At 49.6% G+C, this 26066-nt stretch overlaps 1 protein-coding gene across 4 annotated transcripts; it reads right to left on the bottom strand.

Moving 5' to 3' along the window:
* Positions 1-7582: 7582 nt before the first annotated feature.
* Positions 7583-25466, bottom strand: RAB3IL1 (RAB3A interacting protein like 1). 4 transcript variants are annotated; one of them, XM_058835858.1, is made up of 12 exons: positions 25420-25466; positions 23341-23388; positions 20763-21155; positions 16702-16936; positions 16426-16521; positions 14957-15034; positions 14164-14379; positions 12374-12539; positions 12174-12286; positions 10458-10557; positions 9816-9882; positions 7583-9476 (listed from the first exon to the last, which is right to left on the bottom strand). In XM_058835858.1, exons 3-12 carry the CDS (start codon positions 21014-21016, stop codon positions 9359-9361), a joined length of 1443 nt encoding a protein of 480 aa, XP_058691841.1. In that variant the 5' UTR covers positions 21017-21155; positions 23341-23388; positions 25420-25466; the 3' UTR covers positions 7583-9358. The 4 variants fall into 4 exon arrangements, with proteins under 4 accessions (XP_058691841.1, XP_058691818.1, XP_058691807.1 ...); XM_058835835.1 differs by lacking the exons at positions 23341-23388; positions 25420-25466 and adding an exon at positions 19532-20394 and having other exon boundaries at positions 20763-20869; XM_058835824.1 differs by lacking the exons at positions 20763-21155; positions 23341-23388; positions 25420-25466 and adding an exon at positions 19532-20747.
* Positions 25467-26066: the final 600 nt, after the last annotated feature.

The following is a 26066-nucleotide window of genomic DNA, read 5'->3' as shown; positions in this document are numbered from 1 at the left end:
AGTTGAAATCTTGTCCACTTTCTCTCTTGATAAAAGTCATTCATTTGCACTGTAATGAGACAAGCATGAAAAAAACCCCTAAGCCAGTAAGGGGTGCTGGAAGCCTGCCAGGGTTTATTGAATCCAGCTACACCACATGGAAATGAGGAGCTAGAAACACAGAGGTGGTTTCAGGGCAGAGAATCAGACAAAGCCAGGGAAGGACTGGATTTGTTCTTCCCACTCACTGTGGGGGACTGGAGTAGGAGCTGGAGGACCAGGATGATTGAGGATGTCAGAGAAAAGCACAAACTGCAGCAAAGAGAAGTCTCTGGGTCTGTTTTGGGAGGAGAATGAGAGATGAGAGAAGTTTGGGAAAGTCAGGGGTTGGGGAGGGATGCATGAGAGTGGTAGAAAAAATACAGAGGGCTGAAGGAGGAGAAATTTGGAATCAGGTGTCCCATGATCTCCCAGCATGGCTGGAATCTGCCTGGAGGACTGTGCTGGAGACACAGGGCAGGACAGGGCAGAGCTGGGGCTCAGAGGGGGTGGCAGGGACTGGTGACATCCACAGGCACCTCAAGAGTGAGCTGGATCTCACACTAAGCCCCCACCTCCCACAGCTCTGGGAGCAGGGACTCATTGCCCTCAGTTTTCAGGGAGAGGCACAGTGGGAATTAGGGGACTTTCCTTGGAGGTTTCCCTCCAGGCCTGGATTCAAGCAGTGTAGATCCCAGCTGCTCACTGAAATAGGGCTTGGGAGGCTGGTCAGGACCCATGTCCAGGCACCATAATTTCCTGCTGCAGGGGCTGAGCTCTTTGGCTGGATTTGAGGTCTTCATTAGGGCAAAGACATCCTCTTCCTTAGTAGATGCTTTCCCAAGAAAGCCCTCATAACAAAGCTCTAACATGTCCAATGTTAAAACAAAAAAAACCACATTCCATATAGGACAGCTCCTGGTTTATTTTTTTTTTTAATTCTTAAAAAAAAATAATTTAAAAAATCCAGTAACTCAAAAAGAGAAATTTTTTTTCCTTGTGTATTCTACCACTCAATAAAACCATAACTATTTGTTGACCATGCAAGTGTTTTATGTGATTTTTTCCAGAGTCACTGGTGCTCAGGGAATTTGTTCCCTCTTGGGAGTGCCTTCTGCCATACAAACCCACGAGCAGGTGGCATGGAGATGCCAACTAAGCAAGTCAGGAGATTTCTGGGGTGGGAATATCACCATCCAGGTTTTTTTTCTGATATTGAAAACACGTTCAAATTCAGAATTATAAAGAGGGCAGGATTTGACATAAAGGGTGATTCAAGCTCTGGTTTCAGATTTAGCTTTGTAACTGGTTTTCTTTAGCATTTCAAGAACACTGAACTTGGCTAAGAACACTGTGGAAGCAAACTAAAAAAGTACCTGAGATCAGATTTGCTTATTATGGCTTTCCCTGGTTTTCCTGGGGCTTTTTATGGAGGTGCACTAGCCAGCGAATGTGGAAAGTCCTTTTTCCACTTCACATGGTCAAATTAGTGGAATTACTTTGATACTATTGACTTTAATAGCACATATGGATTTTTTTATTAGCCTTCACAATCTCAGGATCAATGCTGCTGCTTCCCCTCATCCTGGGAACAAACACCAAAGGAAAGGAGATTTTCCTGTCAAAGATTTGTCTGGCCACTCAAACTCGGCCTCCAGAGTGTCTGAGGAGGCAGCTGAGAACAAAATTGTTGTGGAAACTTCTAGAAAGATTTTACAGTTTTCTTAAAGTGCATTTTGTGCCCATTCATGGCTCATCCTGGGGTGTGGTGAGCACCTTGCGGCAGCTTTTCCAGCCCACAGCTCAATCCAATGCTTTGGTGGGTTTTGGGTCGACACCAGCAGTGAATTTTACGTCAAAACTGTCTTGAGGTCAGCCCAGAGGCTTTAACAGAACTGGTTCTGTGAAATGAACCCATTGAAACCTGTCCCATCAGGTGGAGGGGCAGACAAAGGAAACTCATAGGCTGTCCCAGGTCAGGAGACAAAGTGATGGCCAGATTATCCTCATCTGTCCCCTAAAAACAACACTGGAGCTTGTCAGAGTCCACAGGAATTGCTCCATAGGCAAACTCATCCTGCACAAAAGCAGGTGCCACGAGGTGTCACAGAACTCAAAGCAGAAAATGACCCCATTTTTAGGGCTTTCATTTCATCCCAGAATAAACAGGTTCCCTAATGCACACACAGGGGGCTCTTACACAAAAATTAACTGTTACAAATCAATAGCTTCATCAATTAACCATATTGCTTTTTTTAAAAATCATGTTTTACTTAGTCTGCAGGGGCCCAGTTCTAGAGGTTTCAGGAAACTTCTTTACAACATAATTTTTGTGTAGCATCAGTGTAGGGAGAAGCAGCTTCATGGTTCATGGTTCAGATTTTTATCCCATCCAAGCTGGCCTTGAACACTTGCAGGGATGGGACAGCCACATTTGTGAGACTCCTTCTTGCAACAGGTTTTTAAAACTCTGTAGGAAAAAACTCCAGCAAAACAAACAAAAAACCCAAAAAAACCAAACAAACAAACCCCCCCCCCCCCAAAAGCCAGTAAGCTCAGCCTCTGAAAAACCCTTAATTTTTTTCCAGTGTTCATGCTGGGTTATTTCATGCTATCATATCTATTTTATTGAAAAATTAGCCTAAATTCCTCAAATATCACATAGAAACACATTGATACTGAGTCCTTCCTACCCCATCCCTCTGTTCTGGGCATTCTACAGATTCTGCTGTAATGTGAATATTCCATTCACATTTTCAGCCACACACTTATTATCCATTTGGAAACCATGTTGTAAAGATTATAAAGGGATTTAATCCAGAATTCCAGAGTGAACCAGGAGGTGGATCATTCCCCCACAGCAGAACATAAAATATAATAAAGTAAGTACAAATTATATAATAAAACACAATAAAATAAAAATATAACAAAAATATGAAATAAATATAATGAAATAAATAAAAATATAATAAAATGTTATCTACCCCCTCACAGAGGTTGGAGGGTACAAATGTAAGTCTCACTGGGGTGAATGATGTGTTCTAAAATATCCTGTGTCAGAGCTTTTCCACCTTCTGCCAGCCACTGAGGTTTGGAGGTCAAGCCCAGGCTGTTCAGGTCAAGGCAGGCTCAGCAGAAATTCAAGAAAGGAGTGGGAAAAGGCCAAGGAGAAGGATCCTCACCTGGAAGCACCACCTTCGCCTGCAGCATCCTCCTGAGCACAGTTAAGTAACTCCTCAACTTCTTGGCCAGGTGCTGGCTATGGGGACAACAATGAGAAGATTAATTACAGTAATTGCCTGTGATTGCACCCATCCTCCTTGGAATGGGTGTGGCTGGTTCACTTGCCTGATTAATTTAATTGCCCTCAATTAGCCTGGTCTTCATTAAGCAATAGGAGCCATATTGCACTTTCTCTGTGTGTTTTGTTCCCTTATTGCTTAGAGATGCCTGATAAACCCTGGAAGTTTGAGTTCTGAGCCGAAGATGCTGTTGGTTTCTCAGCTGGAGCCAGTTCCTGGTCTGGCACCTCCAGGTAAATCGCTCCCAGTTGAAATTATCACCCTTTGCACAGACCTTTAAGCCACACTCACAACCCCAAATGGAGCAAAGCAGCATAGCCTGTGCCTCACCATCATGCTGGGGAGGGGAAAATAAAGTGTAACAGAAATCAAAGCACTGCTGCCAGTTCCAATTCCATGTCTTGCTCATTCTTGTCTCCCCATCCTGCTGGAGCTCACCGAGTGCTAAAATTGAACACCTGATTTGGTGAAGGTATGCAAGTGAAACGGAATCCAACAGCACTAGAGGGCAAGGAATGGTGAAGCCACAGTGTTCCAGCAGCATTCCAGCACCATGACTCCTTCCACATGCTTGCAGAAAATCAACATCTCCACAGTAACAGAATGTCTGGGCTTGAATGGTGCAGCAGGAGCTTTTGGGCAAGTCAGGAGCTGGATGATCTTTGGAGATCCCATACAGCCCAAATCATTCCCTGGGAACATTTCTGTCTGCACAAAATAAAATAAAGAATTAAAAGCAAAGAGATGTTGAGCCTGCTCTGCCCCATGATGCACAAACGATTCAAACACAAAACAGAGGACAGGAATTAAGAAGCAACTTGCTTTCTGCAATGTCTTTCTAAACAGAGAGGAACAGTATTTAAGGTCTCTATTGAAATATTTAGTAAATAGTTTCAGAGAAGCTCTCCTGAATGTGGTGGTGGGGGGACAGGGATGAGTCCCACGTGCTGCAGTAAGAGAGAGGGTTTAAGTCATTTGTGTATCTTGAATGTGTAAAGCCAGGCTTTTAAAACTAGCATGGTGAGGAGAAAGTAGCAAAGCCCAGCTGCTGACAACAGAAAAATGTTTTTTTGGGTTCTCCCAACTCAGTTGGTTCAGGCACTACTCAAACACAGCCCACGAGGTCTTCTCCACATACACATCATTCCAATGTGAAATGAATCAGATTTGGAGCCCAGTTTCCCTCTCCTATTAAGGACTAATATCTGCCCAAGTTACCAAGATTTTGGTTTGCAAAACTTCCCTTGCCCAAAAGCACCGTGGGACCATCAGACACTGCTTCAGCTGTCCTGAGACATTATTTATCACTGCCCTCAGCTTGATGCAAAGTTGGATTTGGTGCTTCCCTCCTTCCTCCTGGTTTTGCCAGATGGCACTGATGGCCTGACAAAGGGGAAGGTCACCAAAAGCAAGGGACAAGTCACCTCTGTCCAGGTGCTGATGCAGAAAGAGCAAAGGTGTCACTGAGCTGTAACTCACATTGAGAGTCCATTTGTGTGGACCACCTTAAATTGACTCTAAGGTGATTAACAGAGCAGAATTAGCACAGTGAGCCAGGGGAATTAAGGGCAGGGACCTGTCCTGGAGCCAATCCCATGGCTACATCTGCCAGCCCCAGAACCAGAGAGGGAACAGAAACTGGAAGTACTAGGAGTTAAAAGCTCAGGATGTTCTGTGTGCCCACACGGATATCCCTGGCAGCTCTGTGAACAGCACAGGACTTAGTGCTGGGGTTTGTACTGCAAAGCTTCCTGGGGAACACCTTCAGCTTCCTTCTCCCAGCTCCCCTCTCTGGCACAGTCCCATGGGGAGCTGTTTTGGGACTTTTATTCCTGCACAAATGGCTTTTTCATCACTGGAGTCACTTGCAAGTAACCAGATTTGTACCAGTAACTCAGCTTTTCCTGTGCAGCTGTTTTCTCCCACGTGGGGAATCATTTCAAGATTAAACCAAACAAAAGCTAAGGAGTGTCTTTTCCTTCCTAAACTTTCCCTGCTGTCCCTCTGCTCCATCATTCCAGCCAGTGCTATCTCATCTCCTGAGCCAGGACACCACTGGCAGCTCAGATTCATCACAGAAACCCAGAATGGTTTGGGCTGGAAGGGATCTCAAAGCTCATCTCATTCCACTCCCCTGCCATGAGCAGGGACACCTTCCAGTATCCCAGGCTGCCCCAAGCCCTGTCCAACCTGGCCTGGAACTTCCAGAGATGGGACAGCCACAGCTTCTCTGGGCAACCTGTGCAGGGCCTCCCCACCTTCACAGGGAAGAATTTCTTCCCAATATCTCATCCAAATCTACCCTCCTTCATCTTAAGGCCATTCTATAGCCATTTTCCCTTCTCCCCCTCACACCCAGCCCACAACTAGGTCAAATCTCATTTTCTCTACATTCCTTTTCCTTCCTAACCCACTCTGATAGGAGGTGAAACATTCTCTGGATGTTATATAAACCAGCACAAAGTCCAGCTGCCCTCTCAGCCTGGCTAAAGTCAACCTTCCAGCTCAGCCCAGTGAGCCTTGCACAAACATGGGAATATTGACATGATAAACAGCAAATTTGACCTCTTGGCTCCCCGCACTAGTGGTACCACAGGGATTTGTTCCTATTAGGAATGGGTTGCCTTGGCAAAGCTGGCCAGCCCCAGCCCTGGGTGCCACGTGCACACTGAGAGTTGTGCCAGGACATCTGACTTTTTCCTGGCAGGGCCATGCTCCCTGAATGTCCAAAATAACTGGAATTTCCCCATGGCTGTCCCAGTGTTGCCTGTGTTACAGGGAACCTCAATGCTTTGATGGATTCATCCTACAGGAAGGTCAGGAAACCTTGGAAAATCCTGACTTTTCTGAGGCCAGCTGCTTGCTTATCTTCTTTCTTTTCCTTGATTGCACCTGGAGTAAATAATGAAAAAAAAAAAAAAAAAAATATTTCATGTTTGTTCCTGGGAACAGGAACCATCCATCTCTGTGAGCGTGTGGGGACAGCCTGACCGGCTGCGCAAAGACAGCCTGATTTACAGTCCTGAGCAAACCTGGAGTAATTCCACAGACAGGGAAAGGACACAGCCAGCAGACACAGGAAACTTCCAGGAGCAACCAAGTCTCACTGCTAAAAATCCCAGTTTCTCAAATAGTAATATCCAAATGCTTAAAAGCACTTCATTGTGCCCAACACTGACCTCTGCCATCATCCAAACACCCAAATATCGCTTTTCTCCCCAAACTTGAGTGAAACGGGGATGAAAACAAAATTAAGCAAGTCAAACACATCTATAAAACCAGATTTTTGAACTCACATCCCTTTGAACCTCTTTATTTTGGCCCAGGATAGGCTGCCAGACCCTTTGTGGGGGAAAATAGATGCAAGGAAGATTGCAGGAGGTACCAGAGAACCCAGAGACTCTGCTCAAACTCTGGTTTATTTATGAGGGGAAAAACAGCACAAAAGTTCTGGTGGAAAAGGTTGGCAACAGAGGACATGATGTCTTTTCATACCTTAGAAGTTCAGGAGCCAATGTCACAGGGAAGTTTCTGACAGCAATCCCTGCAGACACTACACTGAAAGACCCAGACACAGCAAAACATTCCCAGTCTCTCACCTGACCATCCCTTACAGAAATCCAAATCCTCCCTTTTCACTCTCCAGCTGCCCAATTCCCTTTCCCAGCAGCGCAGAGAAGCTGCAGCAGGAATGTTTCCCTGTCAAGAGGCTGCAGGGAGGGTCAGGCACAGGTGGGACCTGGAGATGCTCCATTCTCCCAGGGAAGACAGGGAGGGAATGAGGGAGGGAGGGAGACCGTGCCTGGGCTGCCTGTGCCCTCTCGTGGCTGTCTGACTGTGCTGCACAACCAGATTCTTGTGTGGCTTTTTAAATGAAAATTAAATTAAATATCGTTCTGTACACAGCCCTCCCATTGTCATCTCACACAGGGCAAGAGGAGATATTCCATGTTAATGTGCAGAGCCGAGCAGGGAGGAGAACAAGTGGTTTTAGTGAAACCAGAGCGACCCAAAACCTCTCCCTGCTGAGAGAACGGGAAGATGGATCAGGAGAAGAGGACGGAAGAAGATCCTCCAATTACCCAGCACCCGTGCAGTGCTTCAAGCTGGGAAATTAAAGGAGACACAACGGAGCAGGAGAAGCCTCAGCTTCCCTCAGGAAGAACAGGTACCTGCTCTGATGAATAAAAGCATCCCAAACCTCATCCTGTAGGATTTTCTCTTACACCCCAAGCACCCCAACCCTCCAACTCCAACCAGGCTTGTAGAGGTTAATAGCAAATGTTTATTTTCCTTTATGAAAGAGCAGGGTGCAACCATCCTGCTGCAAACAGAGTGACTTCATTTTCCTTCACAAATTGTTCTCTCTGCTTTGTTTGAAATGCAAGACAACCTCAGACAAGGCATTGCTCCAGTTCCTTCTGTCTCAAAGTGCTTTTCAACGTGACACTGAGGGGAAAAAACATCCCACAAACCAAAACATCTCCTACCCAGAGAGATCATCTCATCCCCAGTGCTGCAACGTTTGTGCAGTGTGGCAGCTCACGGCACAGGAAGACGTGGAGATCAAAAGGACAGGGGGAAGAGATGCAGGGAGAAATTCCAGGGATGGAATTCACCTGAGCTGAAATCCACAGCTGGGGAAACCAAAGCTGTGTTATTTCTCTCTCCCCTAGACACAATCCAGCAGCTCAGTGGAAGAAAACTGAGTTCCTACTGTAACATCCTTAAGTAGAGGATGGAATTATGGAGCTGAGGATGGGCACCAGCTTGCTGAGGGTGGCAGAGGGACAGGGTGACAACCCTGTCAGAAGTGAAAACCCCAGAGTGGGTGATGGCTGAGCTGATTCCAGAGTCACTTAAAAAAAGACTAAATTAGCTACAAAATACTGTCATGGCTTTAATAAACCTGGTCTGAGTTCAGGATGTGTCAAACCTGTGAATTCCTACAGCTCCAGTGACATCCCTCCCTCCCAGCACATTTTGGGGCAGGCAGGAATGTCAGCCACATCCCTCATGTGCACACAAAGAGGTTTCAGATTCCCTCACCAGGGAATGGCAGCCCAGGAAAAGTTGTGACTCCCAGTGGACAGGCATCTCCAGGTCTGATGTAACACTGGGAAGGAATCTCCAGGCTTTGGGACTGCCCAGCCTGGCACGCTCCTCCTGCAGACACAAAGAACCCAACCTGGGAACATGGGCTCTGCCTGAAGGGTGGGAACGGGACTGCCCAAAGCTCCCTCAAGAGCAGGATAAGCTCCAATGCTTGTTTGTGGGTGAGGTTTGTGTTTAGGAGCATCATGGGGGATTTCACACCAGGAACTGGTCACAGGGTCCTGCATCTGCCTCTGACAACTGCAGCATACTCCCTAGTCCAGGGGAAAAAATCCTGCAGCCAGCTGGGAGTTAGGGAATTTCCCTGCTCCCTTTCTTCTGCTGGAGGCCCCAGGTGCACAGCTCCAGCCATTTCCCAGCCTGCATCACCCAGTGCCAAACATCCAGCTAAAAACAGGAACAAATCCCTCTTTGTGACTCCCCTGGCAACAAGCTTCTCTCGCAGGCTCCTTGAAAAGGAACAAGGAAGTACTTGGAAACAAACTGTTCAAGATTATTGTGCTCTGCTGGCATTTTCAGGGCTGCTGTGGTCAGCAGGACCTCAGGGACAGCACCCTCCATCCCAAAAAAACAAGTGGAACAGACAGCCAGCATCTGTTCTGACAGACTGGCTCACAAGGAAGGTTCAGAACTCCCACCCTGCACAGGCCTGGCCTTGGGTTATGCCAAAGCAGATTGCATATAAAAACAAAAAGTTAAAAAAAAAATGGATATACACTGCATATAGGACACTCCAGAGTCCATGGATGGCCATCCCAGAGCAGCCAGGGCCAGCCCAGCTCCAGGGGCAGTGTGGTAGCTGCATTCCAGTCACACTTGGAGAAGCAGGACAGCTGAGGTGGAACTTGTGCCTCTTGCTCCTTGCTCTAGGCAGAGGGAAGGTGGGAGGGAGCAGGACAGGCTTCACATTCCAAGCCCTTCCTTCAGGAGCAGTTTCCTTCCACGCTCAGGGCTCTGCTTACATCTCGCTGGGATAAAATCCAAGTTTGGCCAGAGACATCTCCCTCCGGAGCCGCATGACCTCCCAGTACATTAGCTCCACTGCAAAGCACAACAGGGACAGAGAAGGGGAAAAAACACCAAAAAATCAGTAAGGAGGGCACAGCTGTCCACCAGCTCCTGCTCTGCTGTGCTCCCAGCATTCCCAAAGGAGAAGGAAGCAGGACAGGCCCATCGGGTCACCCACTACCAGCCCCACCTCAGAGCAAAGCCCCCAGGAAGCTGATAAACAAGGAAAAGATGCTACACTCCTTCCCTCATGCCTTTTTTTGTCATTTATCTGCTTCTCAAAGACATCCCTAGCTGGCCCCACTCCTGTCACTCCAAACAGCTCCTCCCAGTTGCCTCCACAGAAAGCATCCCCCTGGATCCAGCTCTTACCATCCTGCCTCACCAGGCCTTGCTGGATGTAGCGGATGTAGGTGAAGAAGTTGCACACTGCTGTGATCTGAGGGCCAGAGGGAAACGGGGGGAGAAAACAAAAGGAACAAATATTTGAGACATTACTTTGGTGCAAGTGATGAAAATGAGTCAAACCTGTGCACAAAAACTCAGCTCTTTAAAAATGCAGCTCAGGAAAGAATTAACTTCTAAAATCCTCCACTGAACAAGAGCCCCAACAGCAAAATTAACAAATGATCCACCTTCTCCCTCCCCTCCACAGAAAGGACAGTTTGTTCTCACAGCCAGGCACAGATCTAACTGGAACAGCAACAGTCTCTAAAGAGCAGAAAATTATTGTGTTTTACAAAGGGGAATTAAATAATAACAATAAAGCCAAACAATCAAAGCTTTGTACTAAATTAAATCATGGCAAGTAAACACACTGAAGGTTATCTGAAAGCAAAAGGAAGAGCTGGATCTGCCCCCTAATCATCAACTAAGAGTCAACTCAACCACAGGAACAACCTCAAATCCCACAGTTTTTCCTCAATTCCAGGGCTGACCCACTGGAACTCGTCCACTGTAGGGCATGGAATAATTTTGGAAGGTCAAGGCACTCTGGGGAGCTGAAGGACTCACCCTGGCCCTGCAGGAAGGGGAAATGTAGTAGTAATTCCCAGAATCCCCCAGCATGATCCGGTGCTTGCAGGTCCTGGGGAGGCCACTCAGAGCACATTTCCTGCAGGAAAAGGGAAAAGCACTTCAGCAATCCAGTGGCACAGCACAGATCCAGCAATTTCAGCCAGCTAGGGAGATGGAAGTCAGAGATCAGAAGCCACCCCTGGGTCAGGCAGTGTGAAGAAGGAAAAAAAAAACAATCAACCCTTGGCTGATATTCTTTTGCTCCTGGGAATATTCCATAAATGGGAAGTTTAGGAGACTTTAGGTGAAAGCACCTTTTCCTTGACACACACCTCCAGAGGAAACCACAGGAAATATTAAAAAAGTGAGGCTGGAGCAGAGCACAACCAATGTCCCCTGGTCTCTGCACATGTCCCCCACATTCCAGGCTCAGGTGTATCAGCTTTCCTGGTGAGACGTAACCACACTGGCTGGGCACCAAAGGTGGCTTCAAAACAGGCAAATCCAACATTTGAGCAGGATTTGCACATACCAAGAACTCAAAACAAGCCAACCTCTCCTTGGGCAGACAGGAAAGGAGCTTGGCTTCCCCATTTTGAGATTTCAGAGGATGAAAACAGCCTTTACCAATCAATAATCAGCAAGGGGTGCTGCATTCCTTTCTTTTCATCCCTTTTCTCCTGATATTTGCAAGGCAGATTATTCCCATCACCAATTTAAGCAATTAAGCAGAGTTTTCTAGCGCACAATTATCACCAAATTTCTCAGGACTCAGTAGGAAGAGGAACATCACTCCCAAACTGCAAAAAAAAATTCTCTGGGGAGCCACAGGAGGTGAAGGAGATGTTTCAGAGAGGTCCTGAGCTTGTCCCTGGGCTTGTTTTCCACTGTTCTCAAGGCAAACATTAGCCAAGAGTGGAAGCACGGGTTCCAAGTGACTGCATACAAGGAGAAGTAATCATTGACCAAATATTACCACATCTTAAGAAAATTAAATTCCCAGGAGGTGCAGGATGACCAAAACCTTTGTAAACAAGATACCTGTAAGGAGCCATATATTTGAGCATTGCAACATCCTGGAAAAGAGTGACTTCCTTAATTCCACTTGGTGTAAAACTACAGCTATCACAACCAAACTAAGCACAATTGCCATAAAAATTAGTGTTTTACATCTGGGAAAAAAAGGAAACTAATTCCTTTTGGGTTTTTTATTGCCAGTGGGGTCCTTCCCATCCTGCTTGGGTGGAATTTAAACAGGGTTAAAGAGTTAGGTCAGCTCAGCAAAAGCTTCCAAGCTGCCACATGGTGCTGAGTTAGTGGCTTGCTAATGCTCCAGAGACCTTTGATCACTGGCTGAACAATAAATATTTCACTTACGTTATGATTTGTGACCAGAAGCCATTGTGAACACAAAAAAAAAAAAATTAAAAAATCTTAAGGAAACTGACAAGGAAAAAAACACAGGATGGGCTGTTTGGGGAATAATTTTCAGGAGAGTGGCAGGAAACTTGCAAGCCCCCTCTGTCACAGGGACACCTTAGAAGGTAAGAAAGGGCTTAAATTTAACATCTGAATAAAATCCCTCCTCTTTGTTTGGAACACCACAACACTCCTGCTAGTGTGAGGTGGCCCCAAGCTTCCTGTCACACCACTCCATGACAGGGGACAAACCAGCAGCAAGGAGGGGACAAAGCAGGGAGGCACAGCTCTTACTTGGGGCCACCACACTCCTCTGCTGCTGCCTTCCCCACAGGGACAGTGTGGGAAGCCACTGGCTCGATGGTGAGGGTGTTCTGCTCCACAGCCACTCGCACCAGCTCCGACAGCTGCAGCAAAACAAGTGAGAGCACGAATGAATTCCAGGAAGGTAACACTCCAGAGCTGCCCACCTCTCCTGCTTTTCTAGCACCCACCTCCTGCTTGGTGAAGTCCAGACAAGGTCCTACATCTTCTTGGTAAATTCTGTCCAGGAAGGAGCAGGATTTGTCCAAAGTTGGAGATTCCTTCCAGGCCTGGAACTCGGCAAATAAAATGGAGTCCACCTGGAGTGTCCAAGAGGAGGGGGAAGAAGGAGGAACGCTGTATCAAAAGGTACCTGTTACTATGCAGGAAGCTGCCTGGCTCCAAGGATCTCGTTTCCCACCCAGCAGCAGTTTTGTGCCAGAGTGACACAGCCCTCCTGGGCTGTGTGTGCCAGAAGCCTGCATGCCATGCCTGCCTCTCTATCCCATTTTCCTTCACATGGCTTTTTCTCCTTCCTGTGGCTGCAGGAAAGCCACCACACAACCACTGAATAGACAAAGTGCACGCTCAACCCATGGCAGGAATGATGGGAGCAACTGAGGGGCAATAGAAGACTCCGTGGGATCTGGCATTTAAATCCCAGATGGATCATTGGGCAAAGCACCAACCTGACTGACAGAGCAGCTCCTACAAGCCCAACAAAAGCTTCTGAAAGGAAAAAATAAAACTAAGCTGGGCAACAGAAAGAACATGAGTGAATGCAGCTGGAAAAGTCCAGATTCCTGCACATCCCCTCTGTGCCATGGAGACTGCTCACCTGGGACCAGCAACAGCTTCAGAGCCACAAGATGGAAAAACAAATGGAGAAAAACAAAACGAGAAAAAATAAATGGAGATTAGCATAAAAGGAAGCTGGAACTGGAAGGCTGGAAGCATGAGAGGCAGGTGCATCCCACCCATTCCCAGAGGTTGGTTACCTGCCGTGAGGAGGAGGAAGAGGAGGAAGCATCTGCTCCCAAGGCCTGCCAGCCTGGCTCATAGGTGATGTGGATAGCCTTCCCAGGGAGGATGCAAAGGAGCAGGGAGAGGAGAGCAGGGAAACCAGACTTGGAGGGCAGAGGGAGAGACAGACAGCGAAGGAAGAGGTTTAGAGAGACAGGCAAAGAGGGGGGTAAAAACCATGAGATACAGAGAAAAGCTCAGGTCCTCCCCTGCAGGAACTGAGCATGGTCCTCAAGGCACCACAGGGCCACAAACTACATCTTTAGACTTGAGGTGCAAAAAGGGAACAGAAATTACCATTTTTAGGCCCAATTTAAGATCTTTCCCATAGAGCACCAACTCTCTGAATGCCAGGCTCCCTTTTATCACCTCTCACATAAGGATTCTGAGGGACAAAAATCCATCCCATCCTTGATACGTAACATTGTGCACTCTGGAGGCTGAGGCCTGAGATTTGAAACCTCAGGATATCTGCACCCTGTGGAAGTTGCCTCCATGAAGAAATGACAGATCCAAATCTTTAACAAGCCTTTGTGTTCCCTCAACAATTCTTCACGACACAGACTGCAGTTCCCAAAAAATCTCTAGTGAGACATATTCCCCCACCACAGTCTTCTTCAGTTTCATTATTCTTGACCAAGTGCCTCCTATTTGCTTCCCAGGACAGCTGTGTCCACATCTGGCTATTGGAACTGGCTTCTGCTCAGCAGCTCTTGATATCCGCTGACAGCACTGGCACCCCCTGAATCTGGCCATCAGTGATCCCTCAACTGCTTCCTGTCCCGGCAAAGAGGAAATCCGCACAAAAGGAAACCCTCCAGTGCCTGCCTCAGCACAAATTTAGGGAAGAAGGCACAAACAGCTGTTCAGTGAGACCACAGAGCTCTGTGGGAAGCCTGAGCCCGGAGCTCCTGGAGTGGCAGCTCCGAGGCCGATGCAGTGAACGCCCCTCACCCACCTCTTTGCATTCCCGGCTGACAGGCTCTGGAGCCGCGTTCTGGCTGGCAGCTGACACCATGGCACTGCTGGTGCTCTTGTTCCGCCCGTGGCCCTTCCTGAAGCCAGCTTTGGAAGGGCTCTGCAGCTGAGGGTGCAGCTCCCGGTTTGGGGAGGACGGTGTGGATGTGATCACCAGCGTCTTCAGGGCTGTCACCTCTGCCTGCAGCATGTCAATCTGGGGGCACAAGCAAGAGTCACCCTCAGCACCTGCTGGGCTCCAGTTTGCTGCATCCCATCAAACACTGAAACCACAGGGATGTGGCTACAAGCCCAGCCACGAAGCCTCTCCCCATCCTCCCACTGCCGTCACCATCCAGAATTTTAAAAGCAGCTGTTTGGGAATCTACCCCTTTTGTCCCAGGCTCTTTTCAGAACCAATAACTCTAAAGAAATTTCTCTCTTCTCAAGATGGAGCCATTTGAGCAGCCCTGTGGTGCAGCCATGTGAGGAAATTCCAGCTCCCTGGGTCTCTGCTCTATCTTTCCATCCCAGAGCTGTGACAATTAAATTCATTATTTCTCCGTGAATCCATTTCCCAAATGAGAGCTGGATCAGCAGGAGACTGCAAGGATGTCTGTGAGGCCTTTTCCCTCTCACTCAAGTGAGAAAGTGCTGGAAAGGGACCACAGCATCTCAGAGAGATGAAGCTGCACTTCACTCTGCTCAGCCAATAAACAGCCCTGTGGCCAGGCTGGGCAGAGATGCCACCACACCAACCTCAAAAATGAAGTCACAGAGAGTCACTCACTCACCTTGCCCCGGGCCTCCCTGAGCTGTTTTTCTGCCGCAGCCTGTTTGGTATTGGCTTCTCTCACCATCTTGTGGGCTTCCTGCACCAGAGAGAGTTTTAATCCACCTGCTGCACCGCAGCTCACACAGCCAACAAGGGAGGTCACAGATCCACCACATCACATGCTCAGGCAAGGGGACAGGCAGCCCTGTCACATCCAGAGGGTTTGGTCCATCAGCTGTGCAGAGCCTTCCCTCAGAATTTCCCAGGGAAGGCTCCCAGTGCCAAAGCCTGGAGTGCATCCCCTTTCCAGGAGCATAGCTGGCTAAGTTAAGGAGTTTAGCTGGCCAAGGTCATCACTCACTGATAGGGGCTGCTGAGAAGAATGCCAGAAGCAAGGACCTGCCTTTCCTTGCCCTTCGGAATTGCTGTAACATTAGAACCCACCTGTTCCACACCACAGCTGTGTCTGCCCCTATTCCAACAGCTCTGCGACTCCATCCTCACCTCAGCCTGGTTCCTGCAGCCACTGCAGTCTTGCTGGGTGATCCCTGCACTGATTCCTGACCCTGACTGCTGCCTGTGGCTCTGATCCTGATCCAGACTAGCTGCTCCGCATCTTGGTGAGGGCACTGCTCCTGCCTGCCTTGTTATTGCACTGTGCTCCCACTTCCCTTTGGGAGCAGCTGGTTCCCATTGCCCCAGGCATGGCTGTGGCACAGCAGGAGCTGGAGCTCAGGTGGGAGCCAAATGGTGGAAACTGGCTTAGAAGCTTCTCCCACAGGAAGAGAGGAGGGGGATGAAGCCCAGCTGGGGCCTCCCTGCAGTCTGGAAACAGTGTCTGGCCAAGGCCACCAAAGGAAGGAAGGGGACAGCCCTTGGCTACATGATCTCCAAGATCACCCTGTGCTCAGGCAGCCAAAATTTTGGGAGGTGGTGCTCCCTTGGCTCTCATAGCCCTGTGTTTCAAAGGCACAGATGGGCTCTGGCTTTCCTCACCCAGACAGATCCAGACATTAGAGCTGCTGGTGAATGGGATTTTGCTAGGATACAGCTTGGAAAGAATCACATCACAACAAAAAAACCACCAAAACAAAACCAACAACCAACAGGCCTTCTGGACACTCATTGGAGCAGTGAGGATGAGGACATCCAGCATGTTCCCACCCCCAGCAAGGGCTGGGACAAAACAGAGCAGGCACGGAGAACGACTGGGAGCTGTGCTTGGCTCCAGCTCCAGGCATTCCCACATTTTGGAACTGTATCTACTGTGCTCTTTATGCCACCCCACAGCTGCTAGAAGGAGAAAGAAACCCAGGTAAAGCCTCCTCCTGCAGCACTGGCCAGCTCTGCTTCTCCAAGTGGGAAAGAATAAAAGGGGAGAGGAGGAAATTGTGGGAAGAGATGGCTGGAAGTCCAGGGAAAGCTGTCTTAAAGGAGCTGGATGTAAGCTTAGCTTAAAAAACTATGGGAAAAGGAAGAGGGTGGTACCTCAAACAGGCTGGCTGTTAACTCCTCCAGTTCCTGCTCCAGCTGTTCCCTGACTTTTGACAATCTCTCACATTCTTTGTCCTTGAGCTTCAGCTCCTGTTGAGGAAATGGAGAGGGATAGGGATGCTGATGCCCTGCCCCAGCCGTCAATCCCAGCATTTCCTCCACACTCCAGCACTTGATTCCTGACCCAAGATTTCTGTCACTCTAGAAAAGTCCCCACCACTCCAACCTGTGCCACCCTCCCCAGGAGTTCCCAAGAATGCTGGGGCTCACCTTCTGTGCTTTGTGCAGCTCATCTCTCAGGAACTCAGAGCCCTTTTCCCGGATCTCCACCGAGGAGCTGCGCAGCCGGGACACATTGAGCTGCTCCGTGGACTGGGGTTCATGCACACCTCCAGCATCCTGGCATCCACTCTCTGGCTCCTCCTTGTCGCCTTTGGATGGCATCAGGGGCTTCCAGTGTCCCACAGCAGGTGGATTCTGGCTCTCTTCCTCAAAATTGACCTGGCTGTGGGGTAACAGCACAGGGAAAATGAGTGTGGCAGTGATCCAGATCCCTCCTCCAACATTCACAACACATCCAGCCCCTGACACAGGCAGTGGGAATGAGGTGGGGAGGGTGATGGGGAAGAATCTGGGCAGCAACAGCTGCACCAGTTCCTTTGCCTTGCATCCCTATGGAAGTGCTTTACCCTTTTGGCAGGGCATCCTTATTAACTCAGGGAAAGGCAGGAGAACTAAGGACAGCTCCTCCAGGGATCCCATTCTCACCTGCTGCTCAAGAGAAACACTCTGCAGATGGATTTTTAGGATTCCAGGATACACCAAATAGACCTAAGGTCAGACTTCCCTACTGAAGTAGCAAAAAAGAGAAATACAGCTTTCCCATCCCGAATATAAAGACCCCAATCTTCTCTGCTGCCAACCCAGACTTCCTCTACCCCCTGTACCTGTTTCAGAAGGAAAAGATCTATTTTTAACAAAATTTTAGCCTATTTTCCCACCTATTTCCAACTGAAATCCCCCACAGAGCTGTCTAAACCTGTGTATTTTCCCCAAGCTGTGTCAAAGCCCTATTTTTTAGTTTCAGGGGCCAGCAAGCAGAGATGTCCTAGAAAGAAGAAACCAGAAGAGTCACCTGGTACACTGCACCCCAGTGCTCGGTAGGGCTCTGTCAACGCCCACATTAACACAGATGCTGGAGAAGTTTTAGGAATGGAAAACATAATTTGACTGCCTGGATGCAGGGTACTGTTGTCACTGCGGTGTTTACATTTCTCCTCTTCCTCACTGAACTCTCCCCATGTAATCTCCCTCCATTTGAAAGCAGGGCCAGCGTGTCCAAGCCTTCCCCATGTGGCAGTTTTCTATCCTGTTCAGACACAGACACTGCCCTGCAGATTAACCTGCTGCTGCTTATCTCTGGCTCACAAGCCCTGGCTGAGCTCTGGTGTCCTTCTCTTCGTGCACCTCCTCCCACACTCCTGGACACTGCTCCTCACCCACCACCTCCTCCTGCAGAGCAGCCATCACCTCTTTTTGCTCAGGTTCACTTTTTCCTCTTCCCTTTGCCCCATCTCTGTGTCTTCCTCTTCTGCATTCCAGCCAGGCCATGCTCTTTCCCCTTGCTCCACACAGGCTGGGCTTTTCTCCTCAGTCCCAGAGAGTCCAATCACCTTTTCCACTCTAATTTCTCCCTTTCTGTGCCCCCCAAGCTGTCCAAGACCAACAGCTGTCCACAGCCACCTTCCAAAGAGGGAACAAAGGAGCAGTTCCCAGCTATATCAGCTCAGGTATCATAGGAAAGCATGCGGGAAAGCACACATGGAGAACTCTCTGAACACTCGGAAGAAATCACACCAGAAAGGAGCAAGGAAACCAGAGCACAGAGGATAAAAATAATATATAAAAGAAGCAGCAAGGAAAAAGGACATTTCACCGGTCTACTGATAGAAATACATTTAATCTAACCCACAGGAAGAAAAAATAACGTTGTTCCTTTATGACTCTCTAATTCTCAGCTGAAAGTTACCTCAGGAGACAGATATTTCAGCATATTTTCACACACTACAGAAGAAAACTGGAGGATATGGAGGAATTAAACAGTCCCACCCACACTTTGTAATGCCAAAAACATATCCTGGAAAATTATGATGGAATAGCTCATTCTTTCTCCACACCATGCAAGCAGAATCCCTGTGGAAGCCTTGGCTATGCTGAATTCTGCTCAGGGTCCAGGTGGTGCTCTGAAATCCAATCCCAGAGACCAAAGGACCACCACAAACATTCTCTCTCTTGCTGACTGGTAGCGAGCTGCCTTTCCAGGAAAAATGGATCATGTACTAAGAGTCACACACTGGCACAAGAAATGCAAACCTACACAAAAAAAAAAAATCCCCCAACACCCCACAAACTTCTAAAGTTGGTTTCTGTAGAAAAAGCAAAAAAATGTGCAGGATCTGCACTTTTTCCAGCGGGCCCCACATGTTTCCTGCAGCACTGATCCGACAGGGCTGTTTCCCATGCAAGCAGCCTCTGGCTCTCTCCAGGTTAAACTCTTACCCACAGGTTTGGGAGCAGGGCCTGACTTTTCCATCCCCACCGGGGTGGACACCTGACCTGCATCACCATGGACCAGCATCACTCCAGAGTGGCTTATCATCCCATGTGTGCTCAGCATAAGCCCTCAAGTGTTTGGCAAAGCATCTGGTAGTGGTTCATTACATTTTTATGGTAGCATGTTATAGCAGAACACACATTGGTGTTTCTTCTCTTTGTCTCAGCAATAAAATGCTAAGTCCTATGTCTGGGGATGCTCCTGCCTCCTTACTCCATCTCCTTATTTGGCTTCCACGTAACTTCTTCCCTGTGAGGGTGATGGAATGGATTTCCCAGAGAAGCCGTGGCTGCCCCATCCCTTTAAGTGTCCACGTCAGGTTGGACAAGGTTTGGAGCAACCTGGGATAGCTGAAGGTGTCCTTGCCCGCGGCAGGAGAAGATGAACTTTAAGACCCCTTCCAACACAAACTATTCCAGGATTCTACGGAGACACAGAGCCCCGGCACACGGACACCACTCCTTCCCCGTGCAGACCCTCACCTACCCCCGCAACATCGCTGGGTCCCGCCGCCGCTGCTGCTCCTCACGGCGGAGGCGCGCCCGCCGCCGCCCCCATGGCCGGGGCAGCCGCACCGGGAGTGGGAGCCGTGCCCGGGTGAGAAGCCGGAGCCGTGCCCGGGGGAGAAGCCGGCCCGAAAAGCCGAGACGCGTCCGGAGAAGCCGCAGCCGGAATGGGAGCCGTGCCCGGAGGAGCCGGAGCAAGAGTCGTATCGGAAGGGACCCGAACCGGAGCCGCCGCCAGATCCGTGCCCGGCGGAGCCGCAGCCGTGCCAGGCGGGATCAGAAGTGCAGCCGCAGCCGGATCCGTGCCCGGAGGAGCCAGAAGCGGAGCCGCTCCCGGAGGATCGGGAGCCGATCCCGAGCAGCCGCGGCCCCGCCGCCCACGTGATGCCGGCGCGGCTGCGCCCTGAGCGCCGCCGGGGCTCTGAGGGGCCGCTGCGGGCACCGGCGCGGACGGGACGGCTGGAGCTGGGAATTACCGGGGCTTGTCACCCATCAACTCAACGCGGGGCCGTCAGGACGTCAAAGGAAACGTCCAACATCCGTTCCTCTGTTCGCCCCCGGCTCGGAATCGATCCTGGCTTCCTCCGCCTCCTTCCCGATAGCGGGATGGGGAATGGGGGCTGCTGTCTCTGCTGCTCCTTCTGCCTCAGGAGCAGGCCGCCTCACGCTCCGCCCCTGCTCCAGCCTGGGGTTCCTCCCACGGGAGAAGTCCTCCAAGGAGCTCTTAATGCACTTCCCCAGTGTGAGTCCCTTCCACAGGGTCGGTCCTTCAGGAATAGGCAGCTGCAGCGTGGGCTCCTCTCTCCCCATGTCCTGCCAGGACCCTGCTCCAGCACAGGCTCCCTGTGGGGTCACAGCCTCCTTAGGCATGCCTCTGCTCCATCGTGGGCTCCTCCGTGTGCTGAAGATGGATCTCTGCTTCCCTGTAGCCCCCCCACTACCAAAACGGTACCGCACAAAGCCAGTACAGAGGGGAAACCTGGGATGTAAACGCAGGAAGGTGGAAGGATGGGGGAAATCTGGCTGAGGGGGGAAAGGCTGCTGACTGTCCAGGGTTTTTATACTTCAAGGGGAGCACTGGGCTCGGAACCCACTCCTGCTGTCACCCCTGTTCCATAGTGGATCCCATTGCCGCCTGTGGGCTGACAGCATTGGAATTTTGAATGAAAAACTGCTCCTGCCCTCAGAGGACATTTCCCATCACATCCTACCTTGCCATTGCCCTGGGCTTCCCTCCAGGTAGCCATATGCCTTTGGAGCCTTCACACACAGCGACAGCTCCCTCCCTGCTCTCAGCTTGTCCATCCTCTGCCTCTGGGACAGACCCAATGCCAGAGGCAGGAGAGTCAGACATGGTGATCCTTGTGTCCACTGCAGATTTTGCTGTGGATGCCACACAGGGAGCAATTCTCTGTCCCAGCATCTCCTGGGTGTCTGTGTCACCTCCAGCCCTGCCCTGCCTCATGGCCAGGATCCACAGAGACAGCACGGGCCAAGCCCATGCTCTGAAGTCTGGGAACGGAGTGTCCTGGATGTTTGTGTCTCTGGCTGCAACCTTTGCTATCTTCAGGGAACTTTTGGGAGGAGGGGAATGATCTTCAGCTCTGCAAAGCAGCACCAGAAGTAATTAGTCTTTGTAATTATTAACTCCCAAGGCTTGGCCAGCAGTGACAGAGCTGAATCTTTGGATTAGAAAGGTAGAAATGCTTCCAGGAGCCAACAAAGGCAGGAAGGATGAGAACTGATAATGCTGACAGGAAGCTTTGAGAGGGATGTGCTGGAGATGCTGAATCCCAGCCACTTGAAAAAGTAACTTGTCACAAAAGGGGGAGAGTGGCATGTGCTCCCCTCTTCTTCCCAGAAGAGAAGCAGGAAAGGAAAGGAAAGGAGAAAGGAGAAAGGGGAAAGAAGAAGGGGAAAGAAGAAGAAGAAGAAGAAGAAGGGGAAATTACAAGAAAGAAAAGGAGAAAGGAAAAGGGAAAGGAAAGTGGGAAGAAGGGAGGAGAGGAAGAGGAAAAAGAAAAAGAAAGCCAGACTGAGGCTGAGAAGGAGGAAGGGGGATTATCTTTGAGTTTGGAAAGCAGGATCTGACCTGCTGACACGCCTTACCCAGCAAACTCAAACCGGATGTTATTGCCATGGAAAGGAGAACAAATGGCCTAAAACTCCGGGCTCTATCCACCCCCTCCTGGCTGGCTCCTTGGCTGTGCCACATGTTTGCTCAGCTGGCTGCAAGGGCTGCAGCAAGGCTCCTCTGAGGTCTCTGATTTCCAGCACCAGCACGTTTGATCCTCTCTTTGGCACCTAATCCCCACCACAATTCCTAAGGCAAGAGAAGAGGGACCTCACTAAAGACCCTCTCCTCATTTTCATGCTGTATGCACTGAACTGTGCAACATCAGAGGGAAAGTGAGATATTTGTCACCATTCAAGCCCCTAAAAGCAAAATGCAAAGAGTCAGATGGAGCTCGGCACAGGGACAGGCACCCCCAGCTCCCAGGGCAGCCCAGGATGGCACAGAGTTAGTGAGGAATTCTGCAGCATAAGGGGAGAAAGCTGGGGGTCCTCACAAAAGCACTGCAGGGTCACTGTATCCTCTTCAAACATTTCTGGCCAGCTCAAACATCTGAATAAATCCTATCCATGGAAAACAGCATCTCCCCAGACACATCCCACTTCAATTCTTTAAAAATCAAATTGCAAGGAAGAATGTAATTTGGAGAAACACCTCTGATGCCTGCTGCCTCTGTCTCTATCCCAGCACTGAAACTGGAGAAGGGAAAGGGATTTCACCAAGCTTTGGGACATGCTGGCCCTAAAAACACTTACTATTCTCTGGGAGAGAGCAAGGAGAACACTGTGCCTTTCCCAGCTTTAGCTGCTGCTAACTCAGCATTGAGAGAGGCCCTTTGGCATTCCCAAAATGGGGATTCAACTCCCAGCACAGCAATTCAATCTCTACATCTTTAGCATGAATAAAATGAAGATGATTCCAGGGCTCTGAGGTTGAGGATTGATGTCAGCACCTCTTTGCTTCCTGCTCTGCAGAGAAAGGCAGGCTTTCAGACCAACCTCTTCCTCTAGGTCTGAGGCCACAGGACGTGGAAAGAGATCCAAGCAGCTCTGCCATGCTGGTAGCCCCTCAGTTATTTACTTTAATATTAAATTCCACACATATTTCCTGCTGTCCCAAGGGCAGCTGTGGAGCACACCAGCTGCCAGCAGAACTGCTCTCAGAGGAGGGCAGCAGAGGCCCCCAGATGCCAGCACATCCCTCCACAAACAGCAGGACACTCAGGGAGTTGTTGTTCCATGTGCCCAGGAGCAGCCAAACTGCTCCCAACAGCTGCAGCAAATGTCTCACCTGAAGCGTTTTGGTCTCCCTGCTGTGTGTGGGGATGAGGGCTCAGGCACTAAATCTCCTCAAGATCTACCTCAGCCTGCCTGTTCACCAGTTCCATCCCTGGAAGCGGACCACATCCCCTTCAGAGAGGGGGATGCTCTCATCTCCCTTCACAGAGCACTGAATCTCACGTTTTAAATGATGATCTCCTTGCCACTGGCAGCAATTCCCAGGACAGCGCCAGAAATCCCACATGAGGCAGATGTTGGGCAGCTTCTGCTCTTGCAGTGAAAAAACCCACTCCCCTTGTCAAGGATCAGCCACTGCAAGGAGAAAACTACAAATGGGACAAATTTATTCCAACTACCAATGTTAAATAAGTGTCAAAGACAAAGCACAAGAGAAAGTTGATTGTTACAGGAGCCTGGGTCTCCAGCTGCTCTTACCTGCAAGGTTCAGACCTGTGCTCCCTCTCCACAGTGTCCCACAGCGGCCTAAATGATAGAAGACCAGTTTGTTAAGAAAATATTTTGATTCAGAGCCTCCTGGAAGGGGAATATCCTAAGGATCTGAACAGAGGCATTGAGGAGGTGGTGGAAGGATGGTCACAATTGGGAAGGAGCAGTAAAGGGACTAAGGACCCTGGCTTGATGGAAATTTGAGGGCAAGGCAAGGACCAGTGTTTCCCAGGGTGTCACGCAAGGGAGCACAGTGACAGCTCTCAAGCACTACTGGAAAAGCAAGAGTAAAATGAAGCAAACACATGGAAAGAGTCTCAGAGAGCCAGTGGCAGAGTGGAAATCCCCAGCATCCAAACCACAGCCAGAAGAGGTGGCAAATTCATCCAGGGACAGTGAGGGATGATGAGGAAACATCCTGTGAGAGCCAGGCAGAGCATGGACCAGGTGTTTCACTGACCTAGGGAAGAGAGGGCAGCCCCCAAGCATGCTGCATTTTACAGCCTTGGTGGTAAATTCCAGCCCTGCATAATCTCCTGGGGTTCCTGTAAGATTGTGACACAGAGAGAGGGACCAAACAGGAAAGAATTAAGAGGAAAAATGCCTCTCTTCTGGCAGCCACCATGGCTGTGCCAGGAGTTAGCAGCAGCGGAGCAGCCAGCCCTGCCTCCCCCTCCTCCGGCCGCCTCTATAAACACGCAGGGCTTACTCAGAAGATTAGGAGGGAACAGGGCAAAAGACAACAGAGTCTCTTTTGTAATGAGGAGGGATTACAGCATCAAGTGACCGGCTGCAGCTCCCAAGTGGGTCTCAGGCTCCTTAGCACACCGTGTGGGGCAGGTCCAATCCCCCTATGAGCCAAGGGGACACGAGGAGGCGGGTGGTGGCCCGGGCCACAAAGGACCCAGCAGGGACACGTGCAGGACCAAACCTCCCCAGCCTCCAGCACGGCTCAGGAGCCCATGACTGTGAGTATCTGGTCCTCCTAACAGCAGCGGGAGGATCGCTCTCTCCCACAGAGATCCATCTTCCTGCCTATCCGTGACCTCCTCTGGTTCTGTCCCTCTGCTCTGTCTGCTCATTGCCTGCTCATTGTCTTTGCGATACCTGCTCGGGTCTGTTTGTGGTGGGTGATGCACCTGATGTCCCAGAATCTTGCATGCTGTGGGCTCCCACAGCTGAATTCCAGTTCAGTCGACTTCCAGGTGTGTTGTTTAGTCCAGAGGGATGAGCAGGGGATGCAGGCAGTGGCAGGCAGCAGCTCCCTGTGTGGGTTCTTCCTGCCCATCCCGACTCCAGTGTGCCAGTGAGCCACCTCCCACCACGGACCTCAGCCACAAATGGAACGTGCCAGCTGCCCAGTGACATCCCAGGGCAGCCCAGCACAGGCTGGCAGGTGGGCAGAAAGGTGCCTTTAACCATTCAGGGCTGGAGGGAAAAGCACTGGGAAAAGCCCCATATCCCACATGGGAGCAGAACAGAGTAGAGGTGGGCGACATCCATTATTTACATGGACAAGAGCTGGAGTTTTCCTTCTTTGGTAAAAAAGGGAATCTGTATTTGAATTACGCAACAAAGAATCTCCCTGAGCGCTTTCGAGCCCCAAAGCCCAGAGAAAAGATACAGCTTTGTGTAAGGGGCCCCAAAAATGTATGGGGTTTTGGGCATGCTTTTCTCTTCTGGACAGCCCGTGTGTGCAACCTCTGGGGCAGTTAATATCCACTCTTCCATGTTCTGTGCCCAGAAATCCATATGGAATGGACACAAGGATTTACTGAAATGGGCATTTGTGCAGCTGGGGACAGGGACAGCTCTGCTCCTCTATATCACCCTTAAGAGGAGATTCAGGGACCTGAGTTACAACAGGGAAACCCAAAGGAGGAGCAGCACCAAAAAACCAAACCCAGGACAAAAATACTGCTTGGCTGAAATAGCCAAAAATCTAGACTTTGCTGGTTTTCTTCACAGCAGGAACTCACTGGGACCTGAGCTGTCCCCACCTTAGTGTAAATCTTCCACTGGGATGCTTAAATAAGAAACAAAGGAGGAACATGGGCCCAAACTTACCTGCCTTCAGCTGCTTCAGGGTGTGAACTGTCCCTTGAAGTGCTTCTTTGTCCCCATCACTCAGGGAGAGCCCAGGGCCCCATAATCATTAACATTATTACCTCTGTTAAATAGCAATGCCTGGTGACATGTTAGGATTCACAAATACCAATAGTTTCACACTGGATAATTATTTCTAACCCAAGGAATTATTCACCAATCTGCCTGGCATGGATAACAATGGTGTCTTGTTGTTTGTTGGGGTGCTTTTGAAATAAATTCAGGTTTATGCAACTATGAGTCTGATTATTAATTGATTATAAAGAATTATTTATGCAAGTTAGACTAGAAGTGAAATGGGTATGCTGCATGTCTGGGGAGCATTTCAGGAGCCTGAATGCCTCTTTTTCAGACACTGTGATTATTGTGCAACATATGGTTGAAGGAGAGGACCTGGCCAAACTCCATCCCACAGATCTCCAACAGGGAGGGCTGCTCTGCCTGCAGGACTAGGACCAGCAGAGCAGACAGCTATCCTTGCCTGGATGCCTTCATCAATTGGATCAATCCCAAGAAATCTTTCTGGGGTTTTTCCTTTCCTTTGGATTGGGGATTTTTTCCCAGCAGTATTCCAGGAAGATGTTTCCCAGCAATTAGGTTTACAGAAA

The sequence above is a fragment of the Poecile atricapillus genome, chromosome 1 (genome assembly GCF_030490865.1).
Source record: "Poecile atricapillus isolate bPoeAtr1 chromosome 1, bPoeAtr1.hap1, whole genome shotgun sequence".
Classification (NCBI taxonomy): Eukaryota; Metazoa; Chordata; class Aves; order Passeriformes; family Paridae; genus Poecile; species Poecile atricapillus.
The sequence above is the reverse complement of the archived record's forward strand: the minus strand, read 5'-3'. Positions and strand labels throughout refer to the sequence as shown.